The sequence below is a fragment of the Mesocricetus auratus genome, unplaced genomic scaffold (genome assembly GCF_017639785.1).
Source record: "Mesocricetus auratus isolate SY011 unplaced genomic scaffold, BCM_Maur_2.0 Super-Scaffold_100004, whole genome shotgun sequence".
In the NCBI taxonomy this organism is placed as follows: Eukaryota; Metazoa; Chordata; class Mammalia; order Rodentia; family Cricetidae; genus Mesocricetus; species Mesocricetus auratus.
In genome coordinates this window covers 45,360,142-45,384,236 of record NW_024429189.1, presented here as the reverse complement: position 1 = coordinate 45,384,236, position 24,095 = coordinate 45,360,142, and the positions used below count along the sequence as shown (strand labels likewise).

Sequence of the window (24,095 nt, the reverse complement as noted above, 5' to 3'; positions counted from 1 at the left end):
TGGAGTATTAGAAAACATTGCCTTCACATAGGTGTTTGGAAACAGATTTTAAAATTAGTACTCTACTGAGATGAAAAAGTCATAACCCAGTAGCAGTCATCTGGTAGGTAAGTTCTGCCCAGCACACAGACAACCATGACCTTTGTTTTCCATTGTTACCAACTAGAAAAGGTAGCAGAACATCCCGATTATAGCATGAGAATTAATTTACACACCAAAAAACTTCTCTTAACAACGAAGTCTTCTAACTACTGAACTAGGTGCTGGGTTCATATCAAGTTTCTTGTTTTAATATGTACAACTTTTTTCCTATGCAGTCTTGTGTAGTTTCTTTCTTATTTGGGGGTCAAGTTGGGAGTTTTTATTTAAAAAGAAAAGGAAAGAAAGATGACTCCCAATTCTAATGCAAAAACTCTACTATTTTGACTTAAAATGTAGGTTCCTAAAAATCTTGCATTTGTTTTACTCAAAGGGGAAAATCTATTATCATTCTTACATTTTTTCCTAGGGTTAGGAAGGGTGGGACCACTGGAGTTAGGCAGCTGCTCAGAGTGTCCCTGTGCATAGGAATGTTAATCCATCCCTGTCGCCTCCCAAAATAGTAATCCTTCTATGAACTTGATCTTGTACCTCTTAAATGTCTCTTTTCAAAAGGAATTTAAGGATGAACTGCGAAGTAGCATGTTCACTTATTACAGTTTACAGGTTTTGACTAAATTAAATCTAATAACACAAATTGTTCTTGTCATTTTAACTCAAGCCTTTTTATCTACACTTTTTGTAAAAATCTTTAACCTCTACACCAACAAGCAGACAAAACAACTTATAGACATAGGAAATTGAAAGAGAGCATTTTGGAAATAAACTGTATTTTTCTTTCAGTTTTTGATTTTTAGCCTCTTTGGCCAAGTAAAAATGGCTAGATGCTAAATTCTCAGAGGCTTTTTGGTAGTTTTGTATTTAACATTTAACAGTTTGGTAGTACAGTCTGTATTCCATCAGTATGCTCTGTTATAAATCAATAAAGGATAACTTCGTATTATCATTATATATTCTACCAAAAATATTTAGCATTCATTTTGTTGGTTTGCTTTCCTATCTGTTGTATTTCCTTTTTTGTTTGCTTTTTATTCGAACATAGTCAAAATACTGACTATGGTCTGCATATGCCATTTATTGAAAACCCACTATATTCTGGGTAATATATTTGGTGACAGAGAATATCCTATAGATTTCTCAGAATAATTCAGATGGAAAATCAATGCATTAATAGAAGAAATTATATATTTGTGTATATGTTAGAAACTGAAGTTTCTTTTAAGTGGCCATAAGTAAAACTTCAAAATTCAGTCATACATTTTTTAAAAGTCCCATTCAGAGCCTACCTCCTCAAATAAATAGCAGCTATACACCTAAGGTAAATATTAACTACTGTCTCTCAGCTGTACATTGTTCTTTATTATTGTTTTAGCTGTTCTCAATATTTTGGGCAGTTATATGAATAACGGTGCCATGCTTTTGTTTGAGGAATATACGTTTCAGCAAAACTGTATTCCTTATTCTTTCTTCTGCCTCTAACAAAATAAAAATACAAATAGTTTCACCAGGAAACAGCTGATATAATCAAATCTAAAAGGACACTTAAGCAATATTAAAGCCAATCTCAGTGACAGAGCAGAGTTCCTGAGGAATCTTAGGTTCTAGAACTAAACAAACCCCAATCATTACTGCAGAATGATTCTACTTATAACATTCCCAATGCGATCTGATTTTCACATTACTGATGCTCAACACGGGAAGATGGAAGAGTCAAAATCAAAGAAATTTGATAACAAAATTCAAAACTTGTACAAATTAATCATGGATCACACTCATTTCCAAAGTAAACTTAATTGCTGAAGTAAATGTGAAAAGAGTGCTAGTTTGTATTTACATAATTACCTTCCCATTAGAGCATACAATTTTCTTTCAGAAAAAAAAATCTGCTTTCAGCTCACAGTAGCCAATCATTTTTTCTTTCACTTTTAGCTTCTTTAAGGTCTTTCTTTCTGCACAGAAACCCAAAGCAAAGCAGACATGCATGCATATCTATAATCACACATATTTTTTCACAAAGTCAGAAATAGAAATTGGTGTGTGCGATTTCAACAAAGAAGGTCACCTCATATTTATATAATGGTAACTAAGAAAACCTAAAAGTTTTGAAAATATAGGTTGAAGTCACTTGAAAATACATATATATGCAAGATATGATTACAAACCAATGTGGGCAACACTCTTACATAGTTTACCTAAGTGAATTAAGGAACCTGCATTCTAGGTGGCTATTTCATTTGTTTGTTGCCTGTACTCTTTTAAAACTCAACTAGGTGGTGACACGTTCAGAAGGAAGAGTTCACACGCTCACCCTAAGGGATGTAAAGCTAGAAGATGCAGGAGAAGTGCAACTGACAGCAAAGGATTTCAAAACTCAGGCCAATCTCTTTGTGAAAGGTAATTGCACAGCTTATTTCTAAATATACATATAATGGAGCGAATCATAAATGATGCAACCTCTTAATTGTCTTTGTGCAAGAGTACCACAGATCATTAAAATCAAGTATCCACAAGTCTAATTTTACATTTTGGCATAACAAAATAAAGGTTTTTTTTTTTTCCAATAGTGATGCAGTGCGCACACCTTTAATCCCAGCACTCAGGAGGTAGAGGCAGGCAGATCTCTGTGAGTTCAAAGCCAGTCTGGTCTGCAGAGTGAATTCCAGGACAGTCAGGGTTGCAGAGAGAAAACCTGTCTCAGAAGAAAGCAATCAAAACAAATGTGCATTTTACGTACTTTCTCTCCCTATGTTAAAACAAATGGTAAAATAATTATCTCCTTTTATGAAACAGTATTAGCCATTATTTCCTTTATGTTTTGGAACTATTTTATAATTATTTCTCTGTAAGCCTCACACTCAAGAGGCAGAGGCAGAAGGATTGCCACAAGTTTGAAGCCCCCTGGCCTCCATAATGAATTTCTAGGCTAGCCAGTAGGAGAGAAAATCATAGAAGGTTTTCTTTGTCTCTGTATGTATGGATAATGATAAAACATTACTTAAGGGAACCATCAAAGTGAAAAATAGATTCACAAATGAGTAAACTTAGGCCAGAAGCAGCCCCGGAGATGCCAGAGGGAATTAGAGAAAGTTCTGGAACGCTTGGAGACGGGAAGCCGCTAATCAGTATGACTCTTTCAGAACCCCCAGTTGAGTTCACTAAGCCTCTTGAAGACCAGACGGTCGAAGAGGAGGCCACTGCAGTCCTGGAGTGTGAAGTGTCCAGAGAAAATGCCAAGGTGAAATGGTTCAAAAATGGGACAGAAATCCTCAAAAGCAAGAAGTATGAAATCATCGCTGATGGCAGGGTCCGAAAACTCATTATACACGCTTGTACCCCAGAGGATATCAAAACGTACACTTGCGATGCTAAGGATTTTAAGACTTCCTGTAACCTGAATGTTGTTCGTAAGTATTCCTCCACAGGACTTGGCACTTGCAACTCTTTGTAGTCAAAAACCAAGACACTTTGTGCATGCCTTTCTTGGCCTAATCATAATTCTTGGCAACTTACAGTATGGATGTTGACCTAACCCAATACATCACACATTTCTTTAAAAACCTTCTTGTGCTCTCTGTCTGGCCTTGGAAAAGCTATCAAACACATTTCACTGTACTGCTGTGCTCTTTGTCCGCATGTGGTTATACCCACTATATGATTACCCTGCTAGAGATGAAAACAAACTTACTCACTAGGAGAACTACAGAACCCTCATTCAATTTGGAAGGAAGATAAATTTTCATGCCCGGAGAATATCTGAAAAATGAGAATGAAGGTTGTTTGAACAGGAACATACTTGAGAACAACTATAATATGATAACACCCAATCACATAATTCAATCTGAGAATAAGGATGGATGAGAAGCTGAAGAAGGCCCGGGTCCTTTGAGTCCTGGATTCTTTGAATGAAGAACTCTATCATTTTTACTATTGCTTCTTCCTCTGGTGGAGAAATAACCCCTTATTTCACTATGCCAACTGCTAGCTAGCTCATTTGCTTCATTGATTCATTTGTCCAGCAAAACATTTTTCATGGTGTATTTCTGTGCAGTATTTGTTTGACTATGTTGCTTCTCATAGTTGTTCTGTCAACAACTAAAACCTAGTGGCTTAGAGTGTGCTTCCAGCATCTTGTACCGTGTCACTCTTTCCATGCTTTGGTTCTTCTACTTCACCTTACCCCAGAGTAGCCCCGTGGGGTTTTATCCCCTTGTCATCTACTTCCTCTTGGAGAAGGCTCAGCCTTGATGACTTTTATCTTCAAGCCTGTCAGTTAGCATTGGTCTGAGAACCTCATGATCATGAAGGGTTGACTTGGAAAGGCCTGATAGGAGCTCCGAAAGATGGCAGAGCAAGGAGGCAGCTGCTCCACCCCGCACAGCAGCAGTCAGATTTCTGGAGATGCATGAACTGACATATCAAGGCCCTGTGTAGAACACAGTGTTTGTCACACTAACACATGCCTGATTTGTATGTGAAGTCTTTAAAGCAGAGTCACAAATGCAAAGCTGGTATATGTGATTCCAACTGGACTCATGCATCGTAGCCAGACACAAAGCCTTTACTATTGTCTTTGAATTCAGACCATTGTCTTTGCATTCTACTGGTTTCATAATGAAGTTTCTTTCCTTACTAGTGTTTCCTTTGTTTCCTTCAAGTCTGGGATAGTACCAAAAGAGAGAAGGCATTTCCTTCAGTAATCATTCAAAAGAACTGAGATGACTCTCAGTTCAAAAGAACTCAGTTGGAAGCACAGTGAAGCAATGTGTGTGAGCTAGAGAGTTCCAAAGCAAAGCATCATTCCCAATGGAAGCTGCAAGTCATTCCAATGTTAGTTGCAGTCTCTTAAGATGGGAAGAGGAAAATAAGAAGTCCTTTGCAAAAGAGAGTCACTTTTTCTTGTTGGGTGTTGGCAGCATAGCCTTTAGTCCCAGCACTTGGGAAGCAAAGGCAGGAAGACCTCTGAGTTTGAGACCAGCCTGGCTATACAGAGAAACCTTATCTTGAAAAACCAAGAAGGACGGGTGTAACTTTTTCTTAATGTTTACCAGAAAAAAAAAAACATATCAGGATAAATTTGCAGGAGCCTCATTTGAATTCCAATGCTACTCTCTTACAGCTCCTCATGTGGAATTCCTAAGACCACTCACGGACCTTCAAGTTAAAGAAAAAGAAACGGCTCGGTTTGAGTGTGAAATTTCCAAGGAAAATGCCAAGGTTTGTGACTACATGATGTTATCTTAGATTATCAAGTAGTTTTGTTTACTTTTGGCCAAATAAAAGGAAAGAAAAAAATAGCTAGTTTTTTCCTGTGATTCCCCCCATACTTTAGATTAAATACTATTTTAGAATGAAAGATGGACCTGACTTAATTATTCTCTTTAGTATTAATTGATAGAGAAACCTTGAGCCCATAAGAGATTTATTATTTAGAGCCATTTGGAATTTCTATTTTTTAAGATTAAAAAAATATCAAGTAGCAATAATTCCATATCTTAGCTAAGTATTTCTCATTGCCATGAACTATATTATTGCCAAATTCCTTCAACTTTTAGTCTGTTTCCACAGTAGCAGTGGAGCTACTTTGTGTGATATCTAAGTCCCCCAAGACTCAAAACTTACATATTTCTGTTATTTTTTTCAAAATTGGTAATAGTATCATAGTGGGTTAATAGTACTTGGTAACTTTGTTCTTGTTTCTATTTTATTTATATTTTTATCTGTCTGCCTTCATATATACTATAATATTTATGGTCTTTTATAAATACTATAATGTCTTATGATTGTTTTTTTAAAGCCCTCAGGATCCTAGTTCCCCTAGTTTCTGTTAGGGATACCACATGAAGGAACAAGATGAAAACTGATTAAAACAAAAAATCTATTTGTCTTAAAATACAGGTTCAGTGGTTTAAAGATGGTGCTGAAATTAAAAAGGGCAAAAAGTATGACATCATTTCTAAGGGAGCAGTACGAATTCTTGTTGTCAACAAATGTCTACTGAATGATGAAGCAGAATATTCCTGTGAAGTGAGGACAGCCAGGACTTCTGGCATGCTGACAGTTCTTGGTGAGCATGAAGTCTTTCTTTGCATAAATATACTAGTCAGGAAAATCCACTTCCAGTTTCACTCAATGAATTTGGGTTCTTTTCTACAGAAGAAGAAGCCGTCTTCACAAAAAATCTTGCCAACCTTGAAGTTAGTGAAGGAGATACTATCAAACTGGTGTGTGAAGTCTCCAAGCCTGGGGCAGAAGTGATCTGGTACAAAGGGGATGAGGAGATCATAGAAACAGGAAGATTTGAAATACTTACAGATGGAAGGAAGAGAATCCTGATAGTTCAGAATGCACAGCTTGAGGATGCAGGCAGCTACAACTGCCGACTCCCAAGTTCTCGGACAGATGGCAAAGTCAAAGTACACGGTATGAAAATCTCAGTAAAGGGCATTTCTAGTCTTTCCATCTTGTCATATTTAAGATAACAAATGCCTATGTTTTTGACATCTTCCAACTTTTTGCTTTCCAGAACTTGCTGCTGAATTCATCTCAAAGCCTCAAAACCTTGAAATACTTGAAGGAGAAAAGGCTGAGTTTGTCTGCACGATCTCGAAGGAAAGCTTCGAAGTTCAGTGGAAGAGGGATGATCAGACACTGGAATCTGGAGATAAATATGACATAATTGCTGATGGCAAGAAGAGAGTCCTTGTAGTGAAAGATGCCACATTACAAGACATGGGCACTTACGTAGTCATGGTTGGGGCTGCCAGAGCTGCAGCTCACCTGACAGTCATTGGTAAGTCTGTCCTTGCTTCTTCAGGTTGATATATTTGTAGTTGTGGTCCTCTGTCATGCTACAAACTCTTATTGATTGTTTACAGAAAAGCTCAAGATCATAGTTCCTCTTAAGGACACCAAGGTGAAAGAACAACAAGAGGTCGTCTTCAACTGTGAAGTCAATACTGAAGGTGCCAAAGCCAAATGGTTCAGAAATGAAGAAGCCATATTTGATAGTTCAAAATACATCGTTCTCCAAAAAGACCTGGTCTACACTCTCAGAATCAGAGATGCACGCTTAGATGACCAAGCCAACTACAATGTGTCTTTGACTAATCACAGAGGTGAAAATGTAAAAAGTGCAGCCAATCTAATAGTGGAAGGTATGTGACTTAGACAGTCCTAGAGAATTTTTTCCCAGCAATTGATATTATGCAAACAACTAAATTCAACGTCGTTGTTCTCTATTATCACAGAGGAAGACCTGAGGATTATTGAGCCCCTTAAAGATATTGAAACAATGGAGAAGAAATCAGTCACATTCTGGTGCAAGGTGAATCGTCTCAATGTAACACTCAAGTGGACCAAAAATGGAGAAGAAGTGGCTTTTGACAACCGCATATCATACCGAATTGATAAGTACAAGCACTCTCTAACCATCAAGGACTGTGGCTTTCCAGATGAAGGTGAATACATTGTTACTGCTGGACAAGACAAATCAGTTGCAGAGCTGCTCATCATTGAAGCCCCGACAGAATTCGTGGAGCACCTAGAAGACCAGACAGTCACAGAGTTTGATGATGCTGTCTTCTCCTGCCAGCTCTCCAGAGAGAAAGCCAATGTCAAATGGTACAGAAATGGAAGAGAAATCAAGGAAGGCAAAAAGTACGCAAAAAGTGTTTGGTGCCCTTGCTCTGCTACTTTTGTGTGCAGGCTGACAGTCTAACACTCGTGCCGCAAGCTAACTAACCATTCGATCTCTTCTTCAGATACAAATTTGAAAAGGATGGAAGCATACACAGGCTCATCATAAAGGACTGCAGGCTGGAGGACGAATGTGAATACGCTTGTGGCGTAGAGGACAGGAAGTCCCGAGCTAGACTTTTTGTAGAAGGTGTGTACTTGATTCAAGAATAATCCTAGCTGAAGAGACAATTTCTTACAGTGCTGATAAAAAAAGACAAGCGTACATGTGGTTTTATGTTTACCTTTTCTTTCCAGAAATCCCTGTTGAGATTATCAGACCTCCTCAAGATATTCTTGAAGCTCCTGGTGCAGACGTTATCTTTTTGGCTGAGCTCAACAAAGATAAAGTGGAGGTCCAATGGCTTAGAAATAACATGGTTATTGTCCAGGGTGACAAACACCAGATGATGAGTGAAGGAAAGATACACAGGCTACAGATTTGTGATATTAAGCCACGTGACCAGGGTGAATACAGATTCATTGCCAAAGATAAAGAAGCCAGGGCTAAACTTGAATTAGCAGGTAAGTCCCCTTCCTTTGCTTTGCAGTGTTCTCATGAAATCACAGAGCTTACGTAGATTTCATATTTTACAGTTATAGTAAAATACTCCTTGTGTAAGCCTATGGTTTTCAAGCCCATTTCACGTGTTGGATACTCTGCTTTCTCTTACTATGAAGAGGAAGTTAATGGCATTTATGTCATACCTTTGGATTATTCCTGGCACATGGCAGCTGCTCATGAACTCATAGAATTAATGACAATCCCTAACTCCACTGCTGTACAACTCCTGTGGATCTTTTAGATATATTCTCATCTTGACCTAAAATACCTGCATAGTTTGTTCTAAAACCCCATTGATATATCTTGTGTACATACACACACACACACACACACACACACACACCTGATTTATCCTGAACTAAGTAGGCAGTACTTTATCAAAAACCTATTTTATAAAATAGTTTCAGCCACAAAAGCAAAGCCCATTTCACTGTATTCTAGGCCCACTGTTACTGTTTTTTAATGAAGACTAGATGTCAATGATTGTATGACATCTTCAACCCTCTTTTTCCAAAGGCTGATAGTTTGGAGTAGGGGGGAATTATAACACTCCAACAGTGTTCTCTGCTATAAAGTTACTATGGCGTACTTCCAAGGTTATGATGATGCTAGCAACTGTATAGAAAAAAAACTATGGTGTAGCGTGACTACAGGATATAACTCAAACATGTTTGCATGTTCTTGTTCTCACTAGCTGCACCTAAAATCAAGACATCTGATCAGGATCTCGTGGTTGATGCTGGGCAGCCCCTGACAATGGTAGTTCCCTACGATGCCTACCCCAAAGCAGAAGCTGAGTGGTTTAAAGAAAACGAACCTCTGTCTACAAAAACTGTTGACACTACAGCTGAGCAGACTTCTTTCAGAATCTTAGAAGCCAAAAAAGAAGACAAGGGGAGGTATAAAGTCGTGCTTCAGAACAAGCATGGAAAAGCAGAAGGTTTCATCAATTTACAAGTTATTGGTAAGCCACTGAATTACTCAGACTTGATTGGCACAGTGCAGCTTAAAGGCACAGAGCTACTAAACATTCTGTAATGTGTAAATTGCAGATGTTCCAGGACCAGTCCGTAACTTAGAAGTGACAGAAACATTTGATGGTGAAGTAAGCCTTGCTTGGGAGGAACCATTAACAGATGGTGGGAGCAAAATCATAGGTTATGTTGTTGAACGGCGTGATATCAAGAGAAAGACCTGGGTTCTGGCCACTGACCGAGCAGACAGCTGTGAGTTTACTGTCACTGGACTACAGAAAGGAGGAGTGGAGTACCTCTTCCGTGTGAGTGCAAGGAACAGAGTTGGCACTGGGGAACCAGTAGAAACTGACAATCCAGTGGAAGCCAGGAGCAAATACGGTAAGAAGTATTTTAGGAATTAAGTAAATTGCCAACTAGCTTAGCTTTGTGCTTATTCCCAGAATAACGCAAATTCATGTGTCCTTCTTCTGTGGTGACATGCAGATGTTCCAGGACCTCCTTTGAATGTCACCATCACTGGTGTGAATAGATTTGGTGTCTCGCTGACATGGGAACCACCAGAGTATGATGGAGGTGCTGAAATCACAAACTATGTGATTGAACTGAGAGACAAGACTTCTATCAGGTGGGACACTGCCATGACTGTAAGAGCTGAAGACCTGTCAGCAACGGTGACTGATGTGGTTGAAGGACAGGAGTATAGCTTCCGTGTCAGAGCTCAGAACAGAATTGGAGTTGGGAAACCAAGTGCAGCCACACCCTTTGTCAAAGTTGCTGATCCAATAGGTAAGATCATAATAATAATTAAAAAAGGAAATAAACACTGCATGTAACCAAAGAATTAAATCTATCAATTCAAATCATTCTAATCAAATAAAACATAACAAAAGGTAGAGCATCAACATATTTAAAACAAAATTGTAAAAGTCAAGACTGTACCCACATTGTTCATAAATTTATTTTAATGAGACTGCTAGCACCATTCCATGTCTTAGTAAATTGTCATTCAATAAAATTGTATGTCCCAAACTTTCTGCTATTCTAGAGAGACCAAGTCCTCCTGTGAACCTAAGTTCCTCAGATCAGACACAATCATCAGTGCAGCTCACGTGGGAGCCTCCTCTGAAAGATGGAGGTAGCCCAATATTGGGCTATATTATTGAAAGATGTGAAGAAGGAAAAGACAATTGGATTCGGTGCAATATGAAACCTGTCCCTGAACTGACTTACAAGGTAAGGAGTTTGCACATATATATATATATATATATATATATATATATATATATATATATATATGTATATATATATATATTCGTATATATGTGTGTGCTCATGGGATTAAATGAATATGATGTTAACAGATACTAACTTGTAACTTCAGGTCACTGGATTGCATAAAGGGAACAAATATTTATATAGAGTATCTGCAGAAAACGCAGCTGGTGTTTCAGATCCATCTGAGATCCTTGGTCCTCTCACAGCTGATGATGCCTTTGGTAAATAGATATTTTACTTTTTACATTAGGGAATAGCACACACATTTTCTTGTGTGCCAGGGACATAAATATAGTGCTAGAAATGAATTGATTTTTCTTTTTGGTAGTTGAACCAACAATGGATTTGAGCGCATTTAAAGATGGTCTGGAAGTTATAGTCCCCAAACCCATCAAGATCCTGGTTCCAAGCACAGGCTATCCAAGACCAAAAGCAACCTGGACTTTTGGAGATCAAGTACTAGAAGAGGGGGATCGCATAAAAATAAAGACCATATCAGCCTATGCTGAACTTGTCATTTCTCCAAGTGAACGGACAGACAAGGGTATTTATACACTCAAGTTAGAAAATCCTGTGAAGTCGATTTCTGGAGAAATTGATGTCAATGTCATAGGTAAGGAATTAAACTCTTGCTATCTAATGAGATTGCCTGTATTAATGCTTATTGGCTCAAACATATTGAGTTTCACTGCATTTTTTATTAGCTCCCCCAAGCGCACCCAAAGAACTGAAATTTAGTGACATAACAAAGGATTCTGTACACTTGACTTGGGAACCCCCAGACGACGATGGAGGAAGTCCACTAACTGGATATGTTGTTGAAAAGAGAGAAATGAGCAGGAAAACATGGACTAAGGTGAGTGTTGCATAGTAACACAGCAATTTTAGAAAAAGAATGGAGGATATCCCAGGAGGAGGCTGGAAGGCCATACAGATGGGCCATGTGCTACATCAATCATTTTACCTTTGTCTCATGAAAAAGGGTTTGGTGTAGTCATCCCATTTTGGTTTCAGCCACGCTTGTTTAACACATAAAAGAAAGCTTACCTGTATACTTGGTATCTAATGAGTACCCACAATGCACATGCTGTGCTATAAGCCATTTCAAAGGAAGTATTTATTGCCCCACTGGTCTTTTTTTCTCACTGCACTAGATTTACCTTAGCTACCCTAATCTGCCATTGTTCTCTCCATTTATGCTGGTTTTATGTGAGTGAGTGAGTGAGTGAGTGAGTGTGTGTGTGTGTATGTGTGTGTGTGTGTGTGTTTGACATGTATCTATACTAGAAATGAAACTTAGATTCACATGCTAGACAGAAACTACAACAATGAGTTCACCCCCCTGCCCATTATTACTCTCTTAAAATTAAATTTCTACTAAACAAACTTTCTAATGCATGCAAACTATGAATCTATTTCTTGTATTTAAGGAAAAATATTATTATAACCCACTTTCTGTTGTTTTCCCTACTACAAAGTTAATATGAGAATAACACTAAGATTTCATTCAAAACAACTTTAGAGTAAGTAGGATGTCCTGGCACATACTTATAGAGGCTAAGGCAGGACCGTGGATTTAGAGCCAACCTGAACTATATAGTAGTAGACTCCAGGCCAGTCTGGGTTAAATAGAAAGTCCCAGTCTTAAAAAATTAATAGTTTGTATATATATTCATGCTAAAAAAATCTTTTGACTTGAGGTAGTACTCAGGGAAGAAAGTCAATGAACTGTTTCTTTATCCCAGGTTATGGACTTTGTGACTGATCTAGAATTCACAGTTCCTGATCTTGTTCAAGGAAAGGAGTATCTATTCAAGGTCTGTGCTCGAAACAAGTGTGGCCCTGGAGAACCCGCATATACCGATGAACCTGTAAATATGTCTGCTCCTGCAAGTAAGTGCATGCCTGGTGGGTTCATGCCTGGTCTGTGTTACCTACTTGGGAAAGGTACTGGTTGGTATAATGGAGGTAACTAGAGAGGAGCCTGTCTAAGACTAATGCCTTCCTTTAAATATTACAGCGGTACCTGACCCACCAGAGAATGTTAAATGGAGAGATAGGTCTGCTAAGAGCATCTTCCTAACATGGGATCCTCCTAAAAATGACGGTGGTTCACGCATCAAAGGATATATAGTTGAAAAATGCCCACGCGGTTCTGATAAATGGGTTGCCTGTGGGGAGCCTGTTGCAGACACAAAGTAGGTGTTTGTTTTTTAAATTAGACACATAAATCATTCTAATTCCTGCCCACTAGAATGGATTTTACCTGGGCAACATCAAATGTTGATTTTTATTTCCTTACCAAGAGGTCTCCTAGTATACCTATATCTGATTTTACAAAATTCAGCTGAGTATGGATAGCCTTGCTCAAGGTTTTCATTAGTTACGATATTGAAAAGTCCAGTTACAAGTCAAGCATAGCCTGGTCCGGGAAACCTGACTGTGGCAACACAAGAATGAAGAAATGGAAGACACAGAGCATAAATATATATGAAAGCTGTGGTCCAGTGGGGGTGTGCTCACTGTAATTGAGGACACGTACTATGCTACCAGCAAATTCAGCAGTTTTATTTTGTACAACAAAAAGAAGAGAGCGTTAGATGGTCTCAGGGGGAGGTATGGGGAGGGAAGACATAAACATCCAGAAGGAAGAAGCTGTAGTTGATAGTTTTATACACACTAGCCTTACCTAAAGGTCAATTGTTTGTCAACACTGGCACTTAGACCAGAGGAAGGCTTTGCCATCCCCATGGGTCTGAGGACATGCTTATGCTCATGTCAACAACATGACTCACCGGGATTTCAGCTGCTCCTGTCACATCCAGCACTTCCTGTACTCCCTACAGTCCAGATATTTCATTTAAAGGCAATAGTCTGTCAGTGGTGTGAATTTTAGAAAAACAACTATACTATGTAACTCTAAGTGTCATAGGTTATCTCCATGGCAATAAAACCCCCATTTTGTTTTCCGGCAGAATGGAAGTGACAGGTCTTGAGGAAGGCAAGTGGTATGCCTACCGCGTGAAAGCCTTGAACAGGCAAGGAGCTAGCAAGCCAAGCAAACCCACGGAAGAAGTCCAGGCAGTGGACACACAGGGTATTTACCATTTCCTCCTTGTCTTGTTAGTCAGGCCTCTGGCCCAGTCTGCTTGAATTCGTTAACAGCGTGAATAATCTTTTCCATTTCAGAGGCTCCAGAGATCTTCCTTGATGTGAAACTCCTTGCTGGGCTCACCGTGAAAGCTGGAACAAAGATTGAGCTTCCTGCCACTGTTACTGGAAAGCCTGAACCTAAAATAACTTGGACAAAGGCTGATACCCTTCTGAAGCCAGACCAAAGAGTCACCATTGAAAATGTTCCTAAGAAGTCCACAGTGACAATCACAGACAGTAAGAGAAGTGACACGGGCACATATATCATAGAGGCTGTGAATGTCTGCGGCCGGGCCACTGCTGTGGTGGAAGTGAATGTCTTAGGTAAGAGAGGCTTTTCTTTGTAAAAGGATGAAATTCACCATGGCGACTTGACCAAAACACAGTCTAAAACGTTTTTCCCATGTAATACCACCCACAGATAAACCCGGACCACCAGCTGCTTTTGACATCACAGATGTAACCAATGAGTCATGTCTTCTGACATGGAACCCACCAAGAGATGATGGTGGATCTAAGATCACCAACTACGTTGTGGAGAGAAAAGCAACAGACAGTGATGTGTGGCATAAGCTCTCATCCACTGTTAAGGACACAAACTTCAAGGCAACCAAATTAACACCCAACAAAGAGTACATCTTCAGAGTTGCTGCAGAGAACATGTATGGTGTTGGTGAGCCAGTGCAGGCTGCTCCAATAGTAGCCAAATATCAGTTTGGTAAGATTCTCGATCTGCTAACTAAAAAGAACAAAGAAGGATGCTTACAGCAATCTTGCATTTAGGTGTTGGGTACATAGCATATGACTTTTTATATCATTACCTGTCTATAGATCCACCTGGGCCTCCAACTCGCCTAGAACCATCTGACATCACTAAAGACGCAGTGACACTCACGTGGTGTGAGCCAGATGACGATGGTGGCAGCCCCATCACTGGATATTGGGTAGAAAGATTAGATCCTGACACTGATAAATGGGTCCGATGCAATAAGATGCCAGTAAAGGACACAACATATAGGTAAGCCCCACCCCATATCACAATCATGTTTTAGAATATCAACATACTCAGTTGTTTGCACTCAAGTATTCCTTTTGATCATACGTGACTAAAAATTAAGAGATTTTAATCACTTTTACTTCTATTACCTGTTGTCACATATTTTAAATGAGATAAATTCTATCCAACGGCACATATCTGTTATATTTAAAATAGTAACTCTCTGGGGAACTGGGATTGGAATGTAAAAAATATAGTAACTTTCTAGAAGTTTCAAAGCATTTTTTCCAATACATTACAGTAACTAATAATTATAGATATAATCTGAGTGATACATTTGTCCTAATATAAAGAATGTGACAGTAGAGTTAAAAATGTTAAGTTTATGTTAAAGTATTTTCAGTTAAATTTACAAATTGAATCTCACTATTTAAATAAATTATCCTCTTCTGTGTATAGTACATAGGTTACTACTTCTTACCATGCTGTTACTTTGTCCCTGCTCCAGAGTAAAAGGTCTTACCAATAAGAAAAAGTACAGATTCCGTGTGCTGGCTGAAAATTTGGCTGGACCGGGAAAACCAAGTCGATCAACTGAACCAATCTTAATAAAGGATCCCATAGGTATTATTTATATGATTTTCTGTGGCTATTTTGAGGCTTATATTAACTTCCTTTGGACAAAACAAATGATAATTGTCATTGGCTTGCAGATCCTCCATGGCCCCCTGGGAAACCAACTGTAAAGGATGTAGGCAAAACATCATTAGTATTGAACTGGACCAAGCCAGAACACGATGGAGGGGCAAAGATTGAGTCTTATGTCATTGAGATGCTAAAGACTGGAACAGACGACTGGGTCAGAGTGGCTGAGGGGGTCCCGACCACTGAGCATTTGCTCACAGGGCTAATGGAAGGGCAGGAATACTCATTCCGAGTGAGAGCCGTGAACAAGGCTGGAGAGAGTGAACCCAGTGACCCCAGTGACCCTGTGCTTTGCCGGGAGAAACTATGTAAGTCACTCTTGAGAGCCATGGGAAAACTAAAATCTAAGGGAAAATTTAAGCCTCCCTACTATTCTTCTTTTCTTGCCTTATTGTTTGTTGTAACTGTGAGGAATTTGGTAAAGACTAAAATGGAAATTGTTTTCCTCTTTTCTTCAGATCCGCCCTCACCACCTCGTTGGCTTGAAGTGATTAATATCACAAAAAATACAGCTGACCTAAAATGGACAGTTCCTGAGAAAGATGGAGGGTCACCCATCACCAACTACATTGTGGAAAAGAGAGATGTGAGACGAAAAGGCTGGCAAACAGTGGACACCACAGTCAAGGAGACCAAATGCACAGTAACCCCACTGACAGAGGGCTCTTTGTATGTGTTCCGAGTTGCTGCAGAAAATGCCATAGGACAAAGTGACTACACTGAAATTGGGGATTCTGTCCTGGCCAAAGACACCTTCAGTATGTACCACAACTCAGTCTTTGCAACAGCATTTGTAGCAAGTTATAAAGTTTCCCTCAGGTTTTTCTAATCATTGATTATTTTGCCTTCAGCTACCCCTGGACCACCCTATGCCCTGACAGTGGTTGATGTGACAAAACGACACGTTGACCTAAAGTGGGAGCCACCTAAAAATGATGGTGGAAGACCAATACAGAGGTAGAACTTCAATTTCATTAATTTTAAAAAAGTCAAATGTGGATGTTTATTATTAACTTCTGTTTTTCACAATGCTAAATGGAATATTTGGTTGTCTCAACAGATACATCATTGAGAAGAAGGAAAAATTAGGCACCCGTTGGGTAAAAGCTGGGAAGACCTCAGGCCCTGATTGTAACTTCAGGGTAACTGATGTCATCGAGGGGACAGAAGTCCAGTTTCAGGTTCGGGCAGAAAATGAAGCAGGAGTTGGTCACCCAAGTGAGCCCACAGAAATCTTGTCAATTGAAGATCCGACAAGTAAGTTGTACTGATCGTTCAAAGGAGATTGTCCAGGACCTAATGGTGAGACTGTGGTGTAAATGCTTTGGTGCTGTCTTGCCAGGTCCTCCTTCACCTCCTCTTGATCTGCATGTGACTGATGCTGGGAGAAAACACATTGCCATTGCTTGGAAACCTCCAGAGAAAAATGGTGGCAGTCCTATCATAGGCTACCATGTTGAAATGTGTCCAGTAGGCACTGAGAAATGGATGCGAGTTAATTCTCGCCCAATAAAAGATTTGAAGTTCAAAGTTGAAGAGGGAATTGTTCCTGACAAAGAATATGTTCTGAGAGTGAGAGCTGTCAATGCTGTTGGAGTCAGTGAGCCATCTGAAATCTCTGAAAACGTGGTTGCCAAAGACCCAGACTGTAAGAATTTTGTATCTTTTATAGTTAATAAAATATGCTTTCTTCCTGATCATTACATTTTAACATATTTTTCCCCTATCCCTTGGTGTTTTGTAGGCAAACCAACAATTGACCTAGAGACTCATGACATTGTTGTTATCGAAGGTGAAAAGTTAAGCATCCCTGTGCCCTTCAGAGCTGTCCCAGTTCCAACTGTGAGCTGGCATAAAGATGGCAAAGAAGTTAAAGCAAGTGACAGATTAACAATGAAGAATGACCACATCTCTGCACACCTTGAGGTTCCTAAGAGTGTCCATGCAGATGCTGGAGTTTATACCATCACCCTGGAGAATAAGCTTGGCTCAGCAACTGCTTCAATCAATGTCAAAGTCATAGGTAACAGTTCTGCAATGAAACACCATGGATTCTTCATATGTTCCAGAAATTATCATAGCTAGCTTTGTGATGCTCTGCAAAAAATACCTTCAAGAACTGGCATTTGTAAACTGAATACTCCCTCGGGTTACTTATTTACATTTGAAAAGTAATTTTGTAGATTAAATTGATAATTAAAATATTATTAATTTGTTTAATTATTTGCATATGAAACACTAACTTAAATACAATATCTTGCACACCTAAGGAATATTTCAGTGACCAATATTTCTTTCTGAATAATATAAATTCAGTTTTCTATAGTCTCCTTCATGAATAATAAAATTTTTCTGTCCTTTACTACTATTCCTGGTAGTAGTTAGAAATTAATGAGGCAATTTTGATTAACACAAAGACTCAAGTGTTGATGATTCTGATTAATAACAGATTGGAAATAAATATGTTACTGTCTTGTGTTCTGAGAGATGGTAACACAGAAAAGATTACCCCACCCAAAATGTATATATGCCAAATTATGTAAACTATTCAAAAGCTAATTTTTCAAGCTTATAATAGTAATTACAAATTTTATGTGTAACAGGTCTACCTGGTCCATGCAAAGATATTAAAGCAAGTGACATAACCAAGAGTTCTTGCAAGTTAACATGGGAGCCTCCAGAATATGATGGTGGAAGCCCAATTCTTCATTATGTCCTGGAACGTAGAGAGGCTGGGAGGCGGACGTACATACCAGTCATGTCTGGTGAGAACAAACTGTCTTGGACAGTAAAGGATCTCATACCGAATGGTGAATACTTCTTCCGGGTCAAAGCCGTTAACAAGATTGGTGGAGGCGAATATATTGAACTCAAGAATCCTGTCATTGCTCAAGATCCAAAGCGTAAGTTAGAATATAGACATATGATGACTAGGATAGGATATACAAGAATTACTGTGTTTGCATTAACTGGTTTCCCCAATAGCAATAGATATTTTTCTTTGTTCACCAGAACCACCTGATCCACCTGTAGATGTTGAGGTTCATAATCCTACAGCTAAGGCAATGACTATCACATGGAAGCCACCCTTGTATGATGGAGGAAGCAAGATAATGGGTTACATCATAGAAAAGATTGCTAAGGGAGAAGACAGATGGAAGAGATGCAATGAACATCTGGTACCTGTCCTGACCTATACAGCAAAGGGACTTGAGGAGGGGAAAGAGTACCAATTCCGTGTGCGAGCAGAGAATGCTGCTGGGATTGGTGAACCCTCTCGGGCCACTCCCCCAACCAAAGCTGTAGATCCTATTGGTATGTTTTATTTACTGGGGGTGCTACTCTCTCATTGTAAAATAAGTGGAGTTCATGTTTTGTCGAAAATTAAAAACAACGCTGGCTTTTAATCATTACAGATGCCCCAAAAGTCATCCTCAAAACAAGCCTGGAAGTAAAACGGGGTGATGAAATAGCACTTGATGCAACCATTTCTGGCTCACCTTACCCAACAATCACATGGATAAAGGATGAAAATGTCATTGTGCCAGAGGAAATTAAGAAGCGAGCAGCACCCCCAGTTAGGAGGAAGAAGGGTGAAACTGAAGAAGAGGAACCGTTTCACCTGCCTCTGACGGAGCGTCTGAGCATCGACAACAGCAAACAAGGGGAATCGCAGCTGCGCATCCGAGACTCCCTGCGACCCGATCACGGCCAGTACATGATCAAAGCTGAGAACGATCACGGTGTTGCCAAAGCTCCTTGCACTGTCATTGTGCTAGGTAAGTAGTTAAAAACTACACTTTTCCCAGGGATAAAGAAAATCCATGCAAGAGTTTTAGCAAGACATAGAAACAAGCAGTTTGGGAACCCATTAAAAGAAAGGGCTTCAGCAAATAATTCTCAATTACATTTTATCACCTAAGCAGACACTATTGAAAAAAAAATCAACTGACCTTGTTATTTTTTAGCCAATGTAACACAAACATAGAAGTATATGGGAAAACTTGTTGTACCAAAAAGACCATAATAACATTTACATTTTCTACAGCAGCCAGTCCTATACAAAATTTTAATCACTGATCTCCTTTGAAATATTAGATACACCAGGACCACCAATCAACTTTGTATTTGAGGATATTAGAAAGAACTCTGTCCTCTGTAAATGGGAACCACCCCTTGATGATGGTGGCAGTGAAATCATTAACTATACCTTGGAAAAGAAAGACAAGACCAAACCTGACTCCGAATGGATTGTTATCTCTTCAACGCTCAGACAATGCAAATGTTCAGTGACAAAACTGATTGAAGGAAAAGAGTATCTCTTCCGTGTAAGAGCTGAAAATAGGTTAGGACCTGGACCACCATGTGTGTCAAAGCCACTTTTAGCCAAAGATCCATTTGGTAAGGTCCTTTTAATGTCTTAAGTTGGCCTTTTCACCATATACGTCAATCTTTACATTATCATGGTTTTGTAAAATTGATTTTATGTCATAATATTCAAATGTTTTTGTTTATCAGAACCACCTGATGCACCCGATAAGCCCATTGTGGAAGATGTCACCAGCAACAGTATGCTAGTAAAATGGAATGAACCAAACGATAATGGCAGCCCCATCTTGGGTTACTGGCTTGAGAAACGTGAGGTCAATAGTACACACTGGTCTCGTGTCAACAAAACCCTTCTCAGTTCCTTGAAAACCAAGGTAGATGGCTTATTAGAAGGACTCACCTATGTCTTCCGAGTCTGTGCTGAAAATGCTGCTGGACCTGGGAAGTTCAGCCCACCTTCGGATCCTAAAACAGCTCGTGATCCAATCTGTAAGTGACTCCTTAGGTATAAAAGAGTAGTCTAACCCACACTTGGAAACCATCAGTGAATTTTTACCTGTGTATTCTGCTTTCCTCCTAGCTCCACCTGGGCCACCTATCCCAAGAGTTGCTGATACAAGCTCTACAACCATCGAGCTGGAGTGGGAACCCCCAGCTTTCAATGGTGGCGGGGAGATTATTGGCTACTTTGTTGATAAGCAGTTGGTTGGCACAAATGAGTGGTCACGATGCATGGAGAAGATGATCAAAGTCCGTCAGTTCACTGTCAAAGAAATCCGAGAGGGTGCTGACTACAAACTTCGAGTGAGTGCTGTCAACGCGGCAGGCGAAGGACCACCTGGAGAAACAGGGCCTGTTACTGTGGCTGAACCACAAGGTACCTAAAAGTTTTCTGGGGGGGGGGATGGACATTCCCCAGCAAGGGGCTATATTTTCTTCTTCCTTGCACTAACATACACTGCTGTTCTTCATCAGAACCTCCAACTGTGGAACTGGATGTTTCTGTCAAGGGTGGAATACAAATCATGGCTGGGAAGACTCTCAGAATCCCAGCAGTGGTGACTGGTCGTCCTGTACCCACAAAAGTATGGACCATAGAAGAAGGGGAGCTGGATAAAGAGCGAGTCGTAATAGAGAATGTTGGAACCAAATCTGAACTAATTATCAAGAATGCATTGAGAAAAGACCATGGCAGATACGTGATCACAGCAACAAACAGCTGTGGTTCCAAATCTGGAGCAGTCCGGGTTGAAGTGTTTGGTAAGAAACCTTTGGAGGGTTTTCATAGGATTTCCCATGTCATGTGATCTTACTACATTGATTTTTTGTTTGTTTGTTACTGTTTCATTTTCCAGATGTCCCTGGCCCAGTGCTTGACCTAAAACCTGTTGTCACAAACAGAAAGATGTGTCTGCTAAATTGGTCTGATCCAGCAGACGATGGGGGAAGTGAAATCACAGGGTTTATAATTGAAAGAAAAGACGCCAAGATGCACACTTGGAGACAACCCATTGAGACTGAGAGATCCAAGTGTGACATCACAGGTCTTATAGAGGGGCAAGAATACAAGTTCCGTGTCATTGCCAAGAACAAGTTTGGCTGTGGGCCTCCTGTTGAAATAGGACCAATTCTTGCAGTTGATCCCCTAGGTAAGAAGAGATTTTTACTGTGTTTACCAAATAAATAATGCTATTCTGCTCATAGATAAATCAAGCACTTGCTGAGATTCATGGCTTCAAACACCCAACATTTTCAAGATCTTAGACTAGCTAGGGTGTAATAAAAGAAAATCAAGTATCTATTAGCAAATTTTAAAGATATCATATTTGAATTGATATGGGAAGCAACCTTGTTTCTAATTTAAATTTAAAAATAAAATAGTTAAAAAAGATTATCATATTTGTTAAGTTTCCATGTACTTTTGCTTATGTATATAAATTATGCAGCATTTTTCTGTGCCAAAAATTTTGGATCTACAAACTTTTGGTACTAGCCTACAAATAGTTCAAATAATTTAGAATCATTCAACATTACCAATATAGTAGAGGATTTTTAAATATAGCAACTTTTCTGGGTGTTGGTAGCACCTATCTTTAATCCCAGGACTAGGGAGATAGAGGCAGGCAGATCTCTGTGAGTTCAAGGCCAGTCTAGTCTACAGAAAGAGTTCCAGGACAGCCAAGGCTACAGAGAGAAACCCTGTCTCAAAAAAAAAAAACATAAATAAATAAATGAATAAAGCAATCTTGTAATTATATAGAATTCACTAATTTCCTTTAAAAATTTATGGGGTAGATAATTGCCATGGGATATGTAATTTAGTTTTACTACACTGCTAAGAAGTCTTCATACTGGAAGGGTATCAGAAAGAGCCCTCAAAGAATAGAAAACCAACCAGAGGAGGTCTCCCAGAAGCTAAAATGGAACACTAAAAGTATGCACACAGTAGTATTCACTAATGTCCCTCTTAAAGTGAGATCCTGGAGGAAAATCCACTCCTCAAAAAATAGTTTTCCTTCCATCACACCTGGAAAAAGATAAGAATTACATCATTAACCAGTTTCAATAACCCAATAAAGTCCATTAATTTCAGGTTGTGCCAGAGGCCTCAGGAATAGAGCTGGGATTCCCTGGCTTCCATCTGCAGATCAGCTAGAATGGGACAGATCTAATCAAACCCATCAGAGCCTACTATTAAGGCACAAAACCATTGAGGTAGTTCATAAATGGTCTTTCCACAGAGACAATCTGACCTTCAGTAACCTGTCTACTATCTGTTCACAAAAGAAAAACCATATTGCTTTGTGCTGGCATTCCAAGCAGAACTTCACACAACCTGTTTTCCTAGCTTGGTAGAATTAGAAGTTTTGTCAGTTTTACAGGCAAACACTCTAAATACAAAGCAAGTGTACACATACCCTTGACTTATTTTTAATTAGTGATTTTGATGAGACATTCACTAGGAATAAAATGCTGTTAGTGAGAAAGGCTGAATTGTTGTGACTGGTGTGTTTGGAAAAGGATTTTCAAAATGCCATTTGATCTATTTTTCACACCAACAGAAGTATGATATTATTTCTTATGCAAATTCTTGTTTCATACTCAACATTTTCAATGGCTTCTGCTTTAAGGCCCTCCAACATCTCCCGAAAGGCTCACATACACAGAAAGGACAAAATCCACAATTACTCTTGACTGGAAAGAGCCCCGCAGTGATGGTGGCAGTCCCATCCAAGGATACATCATAGAAAAACGCCGTCATGATAAACCTGATTTTGAAAGAGTTAACAAGAGACTCTGCCCAACCACATCATTTCTGGTTGACAATCTTGATGAGCACCAAATGTATGAGTTCCGTGTCAAAGCCGTCAATGATATTGGTGAAAGTGAACCATCCCTGCCTCTTAACGTAGTCATACAAGATGATGAAGGTATATGGATTCCATAACTAATATCATTTATCTGCTGGTGATTTGGGGGAACATTCTCAATACTTTTTCCCTCTTTACTTCTCTCTGCAGTCCCTCCAACTATTAAGTTGCGCCTAGCTGTTCGAGGCGACACTATCAAAGTAAAGGCAGGAGAGCCAGTTAACATCCCTGCAGATGTGACAGGACTTCCCATGCCTAAGATTGAGTGGTCCAAGAATGAAACGGTGATTGAGAAACCCACTGATGCACTTAAAATAACCAAAGAAGAAGTATCCCGAAGTGAGGCCAAGACTGAGCTGAGCATCCCCAAAGCCACCCGAGAGGACAAGGGCACTTACACAATTACCGCTTCCAATCGACTTGGCTCCGTATTCCGCAACGTTCACGTTGAAGTGTATGGTAAGCGACTTGCTTCTTGTGTGGGAAAGAAATCCACCTCATGTTCAAGAATAGCTTCTCAGTCCCTGCTGTGGTTCCTTTCCAGATCGTCCATCTCCACCCAGAAACCTTGCTGTTACTGACATTAAAGCTGAGTCTTGTTATCTGACATGGGATGCCCCTCTGGACAATGGTGGCAGTGAAATTACCCATTACATCATTGACAAACGTGATGCCAGCAGGAAGAAGTCTGAATGGGAAGAAGTCACTAACACTGCTGTTGAGAGAAGATACGGGGTAAATGCTTCCCAGTTTATGCCCAATATATTGCCCAGGATATATTTCTGATTTGATACCATTTTAATGTAACTTTTTAATTAATGATTAAACTAAAAGTCCCATATAAGCAGCAGCTACTTATTACTTTGGCACTATCATTATGAATATAAGAC

General features: G+C 39.4%; 1 protein-coding gene across 18 annotated transcripts in view; it reads left to right on the top strand.

Annotated features, from left to right (window-relative positions):
• Ttn (titin) overlaps positions 1 to 24,095 on the top strand; it is a 273,546-nt gene that overhangs the window by 171,575 nt on the left and 77,876 nt on the right. For all 18 annotated transcript variants that reach the window (XM_040745671.1, XM_040745672.1, XM_040745669.1 and 15 more), the window contains 41 exons: positions 2,370 to 2,493; positions 3,237 to 3,503; positions 5,216 to 5,313; positions 5,995 to 6,163; positions 6,253 to 6,519; positions 6,623 to 6,889; positions 6,975 to 7,253; positions 7,347 to 7,755; positions 7,860 to 7,984; positions 8,092 to 8,358; positions 9,093 to 9,362; positions 9,451 to 9,753; positions 9,859 to 10,161; positions 10,421 to 10,608; positions 10,757 to 10,871; positions 10,979 to 11,263; positions 11,355 to 11,506; positions 12,396 to 12,543; positions 12,671 to 12,848; positions 13,626 to 13,747; positions 13,840 to 14,127; positions 14,225 to 14,521; positions 14,635 to 14,821; positions 15,309 to 15,424; positions 15,514 to 15,813; positions 15,964 to 16,263; positions 16,357 to 16,462; positions 16,566 to 16,762; positions 16,848 to 17,153; positions 17,250 to 17,528; positions 18,109 to 18,408; positions 18,518 to 18,820; positions 18,922 to 19,284; positions 19,604 to 19,906; positions 20,024 to 20,323; positions 20,415 to 20,711; positions 20,810 to 21,094; positions 21,190 to 21,483; positions 22,966 to 23,265; positions 23,356 to 23,664; positions 23,750 to 23,940. In XM_040745671.1, the coding sequence (XP_040601605.1) occupies positions 2,370 to 2,493; positions 3,237 to 3,503; positions 5,216 to 5,313; positions 5,995 to 6,163; positions 6,253 to 6,519; positions 6,623 to 6,889; positions 6,975 to 7,253; positions 7,347 to 7,755; positions 7,860 to 7,984; positions 8,092 to 8,358; positions 9,093 to 9,362; positions 9,451 to 9,753; positions 9,859 to 10,161; positions 10,421 to 10,608; positions 10,757 to 10,871; positions 10,979 to 11,263; positions 11,355 to 11,506; positions 12,396 to 12,543; positions 12,671 to 12,848; positions 13,626 to 13,747; positions 13,840 to 14,127; positions 14,225 to 14,521; positions 14,635 to 14,821; positions 15,309 to 15,424; positions 15,514 to 15,813; positions 15,964 to 16,263; positions 16,357 to 16,462; positions 16,566 to 16,762; positions 16,848 to 17,153; positions 17,250 to 17,528; positions 18,109 to 18,408; positions 18,518 to 18,820; positions 18,922 to 19,284; positions 19,604 to 19,906; positions 20,024 to 20,323; positions 20,415 to 20,711; positions 20,810 to 21,094; positions 21,190 to 21,483; positions 22,966 to 23,265; positions 23,356 to 23,664; positions 23,750 to 23,940 (9,957 nt within the window). The remainder of the gene's footprint in view (positions 1 to 2,369; positions 2,494 to 3,236; positions 3,504 to 5,215; positions 5,314 to 5,994; positions 6,164 to 6,252; positions 6,520 to 6,622; positions 6,890 to 6,974; positions 7,254 to 7,346; positions 7,756 to 7,859; positions 7,985 to 8,091; positions 8,359 to 9,092; positions 9,363 to 9,450; positions 9,754 to 9,858; positions 10,162 to 10,420; positions 10,609 to 10,756; positions 10,872 to 10,978; positions 11,264 to 11,354; positions 11,507 to 12,395; positions 12,544 to 12,670; positions 12,849 to 13,625; positions 13,748 to 13,839; positions 14,128 to 14,224; positions 14,522 to 14,634; positions 14,822 to 15,308; positions 15,425 to 15,513; positions 15,814 to 15,963; positions 16,264 to 16,356; positions 16,463 to 16,565; positions 16,763 to 16,847; positions 17,154 to 17,249; positions 17,529 to 18,108; positions 18,409 to 18,517; positions 18,821 to 18,921; positions 19,285 to 19,603; positions 19,907 to 20,023; positions 20,324 to 20,414; positions 20,712 to 20,809; positions 21,095 to 21,189; positions 21,484 to 22,965; positions 23,266 to 23,355; positions 23,665 to 23,749; positions 23,941 to 24,095) is intronic.